The sequence below is a fragment of the Mesoplodon bidens genome (assembly GCF_964165515.1).
Source record: "Mesoplodon bidens genome assembly, chromosome: 16".
NCBI classification, from domain to species: Eukaryota; Metazoa; Chordata; class Mammalia; order Artiodactyla; family Ziphiidae; genus Mesoplodon; species Mesoplodon bidens.
In genome coordinates this window covers 75925267-75934542 of record NC_138173.1, presented here as the reverse complement: position 1 = coordinate 75934542, position 9276 = coordinate 75925267, and the positions used below count along the sequence as shown (strand labels likewise).

Below are 9276 nucleotides of genomic sequence, written 5' to 3'. Positions count from 1 at the left end.
ATATTAGCTGTAAGATTTTTGTAAGTACCCTTTATCAGATTGAGGAAGTTCTCTTAATGCCTGCTTTTATTGTGAATGGATGTTGAATTTTGTCAAATACTTTCTCTGCATCTATTGAGATGGTTATACGATTTTCTTCTTTAGTCTGCCAATATAGTGAATTGCATTGATTGATTTTCTTTTTTTTGGCCATGCCACGTGGCATGTGGGATCTTAGTTCCCTGATCAGGGGTTGAACCTGTGCCCCCTGCAGTGGAAGCATGGAGTCTTAACCCCTGGACCACCAGAGAAGTCCCCACATTGATTGATTTTCAAATGTTCAACCAGCCTTGTATTCCTCAGATAAATAGTGCTAGAAGTTTATCAAATGTTTTCATCATTTCAAAGAACCAGCTTTTGGTTTCGTTGATTTTCTCTATTGTTTTTCTGTTTTCAATTTCACTAATTTCTGTTCTACTTTTTATTTTCTTGTGTTAGCTTTAATATGCCCTTCTATTCCTAGTTTTTAAGATGGAAGCTTAGGTCATTGATTTCAAACCTTTATTCCCTTCTAGTACTATAAATTTTAAGTTATAAATTTCCCTCTAAGCACTGCTTTAGCTGCACCCCATGCATTTTGATATGTTGTGTTTTTATTTTCCTTCGGTTCAAAATCCTTTTTACTTTCCCTTTTGATTTCTTCTTGGCCTGTGCCTTATTTTATAAATTTATTTATTTATTTATTTTTGGCTGTATTGGGTCTTCGTTTCTGTGCGAGGGCTTTCTCTAGTTGTGGCAAGCGGGGGCCACTCTTCATCGCGGTGCGCGGGCCTCTCACTGTCGCAGCCTCTCTTGTTGTGGAGCACAGCCTCCAGACGTGCCGGCTCAGTAGTTGTGGCTCATGGGCTTAGTTGCTCCACGGCATGTGGGATCTTCCCAGACCAGGGCTCGAACCCGTGTCCCCTGCATCGTCAGGCGGACTCTCAACCACTGCGCCACCAGGGAAGGCCCCCTGTGCCTTATTTTAAAATGTGTTATTTAGTTTCCAAATGCTTGGGGATTTCCCATCTCTCTATTATTGGTTTCTATTTTACCAACTTGCAATTTGTTTTCTCTTTGTCCCATCTCTTCTTTGTTCTATTTTTCTTTTCTATTTTAAAATGTTGCTCCACTGTCACTTGGTTTGCACTCTTTCTGACAAGAACTAATTCTTAACCTTATGGCTCTCGTTCTTATCTTTATACCTTTGTATAAAATATGTCTTTTTTTCCTCTGGCTGTTTTTAAGATTTCCTCTTTATTTCAATGTAACTTAGTGTAGTTTTCTCCCTGTTTCTTTTCCTTGGGGTTCACAGCGTTTCCTGGATCTGTGTGTTTATGGTTTGCATTAACTTGAAAACTTCAGATATTATTTCTTCAGATATTTCTCTGTCCTCTTTTCTTCTCCTGTGAGGACTCACATAGGCCCTTGGTAATTGTCCCACAACTCACTGATGCTCTGTTCTTTTTTTTTTTTTCCCAATCTTTTTTCTATTAGTGTTACATTTTTGGATAGTTTCTGTTGTGTCTTCAAGTTCACTAATTTTTGCATCTCTGGTGTCTAATCTGCTGTTAAACTCATTCTGTGTATTCTTAATGTTAAGCATTGTGTTTTTCATCTTTTTTATATTTTCCATGCCTTTCCTGAGTGTGCTTATGTTTTAATCTACCATGTTGAACATATGGACTATAATTATAAGAATATTTCATGTCCTTGCCTACTAATTCTATCATTTGTGTCATTTCTGTGTTGTTTTTGACCTGCTGATTTTTCTCCTAATAATGGGTCATATTTTCTTGCTGCTTCTGTGTGCCTGGTAATTTTCTATTCAATGCTAGGCATTGTGAATTTTACCTTTTCGGGTACTGGATATTCCTGTACTTTATAAATATTCTTGAGCTTTGTTCTGGCATATAATTAAATTACTGAAAAACAATTTGGTCCTTTCGAGGCATTCCTTTAAGCTTTATAAGGGCAGGCCAAAGCATTCTTGTCTAGGGCTGACATTTTTCCCCACTATTGAGATAATACCATTCATAGTACTCTGACCAATGCCCTATGAATTACAAGGTTTTCCACTCTGACTGATGAAACAAGGAACTACTCTCAGACTGCGTAACTCCAAGAATTGTTTCCTCTGCTTCTTCAGGTGCTTTCTTTTCACACACGTACTGATCAGCATGCAGAGAAAGACGTGGGGGGGAGGGGATGCTCTGAAAATGTCCAGAGCTCACAGTCCCTCCCTATGCAGCTCTCTGCTATTATTCTTCCCTGCAAACTCTGGCCACTTTGGCCTCCCCAAACTTCCACCTCTCTTTCCTCAACTCAAGTAGACCACTAGGTTTTCTTGGGCTCCCTCCCCCTGCACTGCAAATTAGAAATTTTTCAGGCAGCAAGCTGCAGCAATTTGGAGCTAGCCTTGTTGGTTTTCCATCCATCAGGAATCATTGTCCTGCCCTGCTTTCTGCCTCATATCTGTTATTCCTGGTTTTGTATATTTTTTCCAGTTTTCCAGTTGTGTAAGGCAGGAGCGTGAATCTTGTCCTTGTGAGTCCATTTGGATGGAAGCACCAGTGCCATCTTCATCATTTTTAGGACTTTGAGTTTTTCTGAGTGCCGTGGGAAACCATGGGAGGATTCTGAGTGACTTTATCTGACACACATTTCATAGTTCAATATTAAGAGGGGTTGCCATGCCCTGAGCCCTCTAATTCCTGCCAGCCCTGTCTGTCACACCAACACTTGCTGGGAAACAAGGCCCCACCAGGCCCACAGGTGATGCTGCCCACTCAACTGTGTCCCTTGGGCCTCCAGACCCCTGCCCTCCTCCCAGGATTCAGTCAGTCTATTAAACAGAAGGGTGGGTGCATGGAAAAATGTTGCCAAGCCTGATCCAGACCAAGGGGGCTCTCGGCGTCTACTGCACCTGCATCCATGAACGCACACAAGGGCACCCAGATGCATACACCCAGGAACCCCTTTTCCATTTCAGAATCTCCTCCCACATCTCTGAATCCACGAAGAACCAGTCTTATATAAAAGTTTCTCAGGATTCTGCCCACAGGGACAGACGGATGCACCCCACCACCATCCTGCTCTGCAAGTCACGGAGCAGCCAGGCCGCCCTGGTACCCAAGGAGCACAAGACATTCATGGAGAAAGCCTACAGCGCAGGTGACCACTGGCCCCAGGACTCAGGCAGGGCAGTCAGGTTCCAGCAGACCCCCTCAGTCTCTCCACCCAAAGAAGTCCTGGGGACGAGGGCCAGAGGAAGTCCACTCTCTGGGGGGACCTTTGGGTGTCAGGAAGTGTGGACATAGTGCAGCTTTCAGCAGAGACTCCTGCCCATCCTCCTTGGCCTCTTCATGTCTCCTGAGGCACCATCCAAAATGCCTTCTCTCACCCGTCACCCTCCACTCCAACACCTTTCACACCTTAGAACCTCAGCTTACCCCTGGCCCTCTCACTGGAATGCTTTTCCCCTCATTCAAATGATGGCTTGCCCTCATCCTTCTAGGCCAAGTTAAAGTGCCACCTCCTCTGAGGAGAGAGTCCCAACTCTCCACCTTAGTCAGGATTTATCACCCCTCCCCTCTCTGTGTGCCCAGGGCCTTTTATACAACTCCCCCAGAGAACTAAAGTCCACCAATACTGGGTAGGGCTCCCTTGGGCTGGAGGCTCCTTCAGAACAGAGCTGGGCCTTGACTCCCCTTTCAGCCATACACACAGCCCTATGACCACACAGTGAATGAATGTCATTGAATGTTGGGTGACTGGATGGAGGATGAAAGGCTGAAGGAATGAATAGATGGAGGGACAGAGGGATGGATGATTAACTTGTGAATAGATGGGTGGATGGATGGATGAATGGATGGATGGGTAGATGGATTTTTAAATGGACGAAGAGTGGGTAGATGATGAATAGATGAATTTATGAGTGGATGGGTAGACGGATACGTTTATTAATGGATGGATTGATGGATGAGCTTAAGGATGTGCAAGCAGGTGGATGGAGAGGTGGGTGATAGATGAATGGGTCAATGGATGCATGAAAAGGAGGATGAATCAATGAATGGATGGAAATGTGCATGGGTGAACAAAGATGCATTCCCTGCTTGCTTTTTTGCTTCTCATCCTACCTTGAACCCCGGAAGGACTGACAGAACAGTCTGGAGGCCCAGGATTTCCCAATGTGTTCAGTTCCCAGTCCTCCCTTTCCGATCACTGTTTCCCATTCCCAGCCCTACCCCTTCCCTGCCCACCCAGCCCTGTTATGTGACAATGTGACATTCCCACAGCACACCAATCCTCACACTTTCTTGCCATCTGCTTTAACCATCTGCTTCAAGATGCTCCGGGACCTGAATAGTTCAGACACCCTCCACCTGAAGTACATTATCAAGAAAATCAAGAACGGGGCTTCCCTAGTGGCACAGTGGTTGAGAGTCCGCCTGCCGATGCAGGGGACACGGGTTCGTGCCCCGGTCCGGGAGGATCCCACATGCCATGGAGCGGCTGGGCCCGTGAGCCATGGCCTCTGAGTCTGTGCGTCCGGAGCCTGTGCTCCGCAATGGGAGAGGCCACAACAGTGAGAGGCCCGCGTACCGCAAAAAAAAAAAAAAAAAAAAAAAGAAAATCAAGAACATGCCTCACAGGGACCCCAACCTGGTGCTGGAAACCATCATGACTACTTTGTAGACAACCTGGAGGTGGGAGCTGCTCAGGCCATTCACGGCAGTCGTGGGGAGCAGAGGGAAGGGCTGGATCCCAAAGGGGGATCAAACCTTGGTTCCTCCAGACAGCAGCGCCATGATTTGGGGCAAGTCAATCTCATGTGTCCAATGAGCCAAGGGGGAAGGGAGGAAAGCGGACGAGTACGTGTGCACCATCCTCTAAACAGTCTCTCTATAAGATTATTATGTTCCCCAGAGATGAGGAAACTGAGGCTTAGGGTAGGGAAATGATTTGCCTAAAGTCACAGGGGATGGATGGTTGGGTAGATGACTGGGGGAAAGCTCTGTCTGGCTTTTTAATGAATGAGTGAATAAAAGAATGAATGGAGGGGCTTCCCTTGTCGCGCTGTGGTTAAGAATCCTCCTGCCAGTGCAGGAGACACGGGTTCAAGCCCTGTTCCGGGAAGATCCCACGTGCCGCGGAGCCAACTAAGCCCATGTGCCACAACTACTGAGCCTGCGCTCTTGAGCCCGTGAGCCACAACTACTGAGCCCATGTGCCACAACTACTGAAGCCTGCATGCCCTAGAGCATGTGCTCCACAACAAGAGAAGCCACCGCAATGAGAAGCCCGCGCACCACAACGAAGAGTAGCCCCCGCTCACCTCAACTAGAGAAAGCCCGCGCGCAGCAACAAAGACCCAATGCAGACAAAAATAAATAAATAAAACAAATAAATTTTTTTTAATTTATAAATGATATAACAATTTCATAGGATGATCAAACAGCATCCCAGGGACCAGCATCACGTGGGGAGAGACCAGAGACCCCCTCACTTTCACATGCCACCAAATGCAGGGCTAGGGTTTGCATAGACAGGGCAAGTGGGAACTGTAAGCCAGGCAGGAGGTACAGCACGAGCAAAGGCTCAGAAGCAAGAAGAATGACGATGGGTCCCTGGACCAGTAAGAGGACCAGGGATGTTGACAGACACGTGTAGTTCTGAGCCCTGAGATTGGTCCTGATCTTCACCTGCCAGCTGCGTATGTTGGGCTTCCTCAGTCTCAGTTTCCTATCGAAAAACCAGGTTGACGGTAGCCATCCTGCCCACCAAACCAGACCACTCTTCCTTTCTGCCCGCACCCGGGAGCTGGAGGAGGGCTTCCGGGACGTGGCCAGCAATGTGCTGGTGGCCATCTGCAGGCACTGGTGGCGGCTGGTGGCCCAGCACCTGGAGACCAAGTTCCTGTCGGGCATCTTCCCGCACCGCAGCCTCCTCTACGTGATGGGTGTCCTGACCTCTAATGGTATGTCCTGTGCTCAGGGCCTGGGCTTCGCCACCCTCTGTCCCCGGGCCAGCAGGGGGAGGGGGAGGTCATGAGGAGGGAGCAGGAGGGGGCGTGCAGGGCTGCTGATCCATGGGACACATGCAGGCTGTGCACCAGTGAAGCATCCCCGTGCCAGAGGGCCCTGGGCTATGGCCCGAGCACTCCCACAGCCCACCTCCCCTCAGCCAGCCCGGGCCACTTCGCGACTCCCAGGGTAGGCCACCAGCGGCTAGCCGAGCTGCCCCATCCCCATTAGCCTGTGCTCCCTCTGCCAGCAGTTCGACAACAGGTCTGGACAGAATCGGGATGGAGCGAGGAGGCCCAGGAGGCAGGCCTGCCCTGCCACCTGGTCCTCTCCCCGGATCACCGGCCAACGGGGAGGCCAAGCTCACAGAGGCTGTGCGACGGGCCTGGTTCACCCAGCCGCACCTCCTGGGCCTGTGGGGTCCAGGTCTCTGTGTCTCCTCAGCAGCCGCTGCCTCTGAGCCACTGGAAGGACCGCCTGGATAGCGGGGGTCTCTGAGAACCCCCAGAGAGGACTTACAGGGAAGGGTCTTGCCAGGATGAGGCTCAGCTAATGCAAGACAGCAAACACTGAGCGCCTGTCATGTGCCCGGCTCTGCCCTCAGGAGCTCGCAGCCTCGCCAGGCAGGCCCACACCAACTCTCATCCCTCACTCATTCATCCATTCACAAGCATGAGCTAAGCTCACTTCTGCCCAGCGGGGGAGGTACCGGGCGGCCCTGGTGGCCATAAGGGAGGACTTCCCAGAGCAGGCAGCCAAGTCTGAGCCATGCCTTGAGGGATGAGTAGGAGTTTGAGGAGGGAATGGGCCTCAGGGAGGAGCTGGTCAGCAGCCTCGGCGAGGGGTTGAGGTCAGGGGGAGGAAAGGGGGGTGGTAGGCCCTGCTCTCTACAAGGAAGCCTGGCGGGGAGGCCTCAGAGGCCATGCTTGGGAGTGTGGACTCTTGGCTCAGCTCTGCACCCCGTGCCTGGGACTGGCAGGCTGGGTGGAGGTCCCTCTTTGCCTTGGGTGACCTCTGAAACCCCCAGGGCCATCCCTGAAGCAGCCGCTCCCTCTGAGGTTGGGTTTCCAAAGTTCCGTAAAAGCTTTGCAGCCTCCCAATGTGCCCCTCTCTCAGCCTTGTTTTCCCACCCTTGAGGGGACCCAAGTACATCCCAAGCAACCATGCCCAGAGGGAACCCTCCATTTACCATTGGTGAGCCTGAGGTCCAGAGAGGGAACATGAGCTACCTGAGGTCACACAGCAAGGGCGGCAGGGCCACAACTCCAGCCCAGCTTTCTGGACCCTGAGCCCAAGTCCGGCTCACCATCCTCCGAGCTCACCTCCCCGATGGAGCTAGAATGGGCCGAGGCAGGATATCAGTCGTGTCCAAGGGACAGGGGAGATGGAGCCCGAGACCCGGCTCTGGCCGTGGACATCGGGTCTGGCCTCCAGTGACCCGCCCTCCCTCCCACAGAGGAGCTCTTCAAGGAGGGAGAGAAAGCTTGCTGGGAAGAGCAGCTGGCCCAGGTAGGGAGGGAGCTCTGCCACGGGGCCTTCTGCCGGGATGATGGGGGATGGGAGACACCCAGGGAGCAGGCAGCAAACCAATGTGGGTGGGCACCCGCTCAGCCCTGGGAGGAGGGAGGAGATCAGGGAGGGAGGGGGAGGGAGGGGACTTGACCACAGTCATGGGACTGGTCCCTGTGGAGTTGGGATTTGAACCTTGGTCTCTAGGCACCTGGCACAGAGTAAGTGTCCTTCCCACCCACACTGGGGGCTGGATCTGTGACTGAGGGGCCCAGAGAGGATGCAGAGGCCAGATCTGAGACCAAGGGAGGAAGGAAGAGGCCGGTGTGGACTGAAGTTGCCACAGCCAAGGATGGGTGTCATGCTGGTCCATCTCTGACCACACACCACGTGAAGGGTTTGTGTGGCCGGGAAAAGGGACATGGGGCCCTGGCAGACCTGGGTTTAAGTCCAGATTCAACCAATCACAGCTGCGTGTCAGGTGACCTACTTTGCCTCTCCGTACCTTAGTTTCCTCGTCTATCAAATGGCGGTAAAAGTACCAACCTCAAATGTCCATTGTGAGATGACAAGAGAGAATCTGTGTAGTGTTTGGCACTGTGCCTGACAGACAGGAAGCCCTCACTCCCTACATTAGTTATTATTATCATATAGTAGCAGCAGAATAGTAGTAATTAAATGGCATTTAGTGGAAATAACACCAGCAGCAGCAGCAATACAAGTAATTAATAGAAAAATAAGACAGAAAATCACAAGGACATAGAAGACTTGAACAACGTAATTAACCAAATTGATCTAATTGACGTTCCTTTCAAATGTAAATAGAACATTCACCAAGATAGAGCATTTGCTGGGCCATATATCAAGTTTCAATAAATTTAAAAGGACTGAAATCAAACAGAGTACATTCTCTGCCCAGAACATCAATTAGAGAACAATAGCAAAAATACATCTGGAAAAATTCCAAATATTTGGAAGTTAGACAACACTCTTTTAAATAATCCATAGGTCAAAGAAGAAATCACAAAGGAAATTAGAAAATACTTTGAACTGAATGATAAGTAAAACACAATATGAAAATTTGAAAATCTGTGGGGTACAACAAAAAACAATGCTTAGAAGAAATTTATATTTTTAATGCCTATATTAGAAAAGAAAAAAGTGTATAAAATCTATTTTCTAAACCTCCATTTTAAGAAACTATCCCCAAAAGTGCAAATTAAGCCCAAAGTAAGTAGAGGGAAGAAAACAATAAAAAGCAGAGTAAAAATCAAATAAATTTTTTAAATGGACAAGCAGTAGAGAGTGAATAAAACCAAAAGTAGGTTATTCAAAAAGATTGATAAAATGATAAGCTCCTTGATAGGCTGATCAAGAAAATAAAAAGTATTCAATATCAGAAAAGAAAGAATATCACTGCACATCCTTTAAACATGGAATGGTAATAAAATATGATTCCAATAAATTAGGCAATTTAGATTGAATAGACTAATTCCTTAGAAAACACAAACTACCAAACTGACGCAAGAAGAAACAGAAAGTCTGAGAAGTCCTGTATCAAAGAAATTGGAATCATATTTTATAAACCTTCCCACAAAGAAGACTCCAGGCCCAGATACTTTGCTGGTTAATTTTCTATCACAAGTTAAGGCAGAAGTAATACCAATTCTATCCAAATTCTCTCAGAAAATAGAGGAAGAAGAAGCACTTCCAAAACGTTTTC

General features: G+C 48.5%; 1 protein-coding gene across 1 annotated transcript in view; it reads left to right on the top strand.

Moving 5' to 3' along the window:
• Nucleotides 1–2894: 2894 nt before the first annotated feature.
• Nucleotides 2895–9276, top strand: part of LOC308630044 (maestro heat-like repeat family member 5) — a gene marked incomplete at both ends in the record, with an annotated part of 37291 nt that continues 30909 nt past the window's right edge. Inside the window, 6 exon segments of the mRNA XM_081258425.1 lie at nucleotides 2895–3192; nucleotides 4354–4430; nucleotides 4660–4696; nucleotides 4699–4727; nucleotides 5731–5998; nucleotides 7501–7635. Of these exon segments, the coding sequence (XP_081114551.1) occupies nucleotides 2895–3192; nucleotides 4354–4430; nucleotides 4660–4696; nucleotides 4699–4727; nucleotides 5731–5998; nucleotides 7501–7635 (844 nt within the window).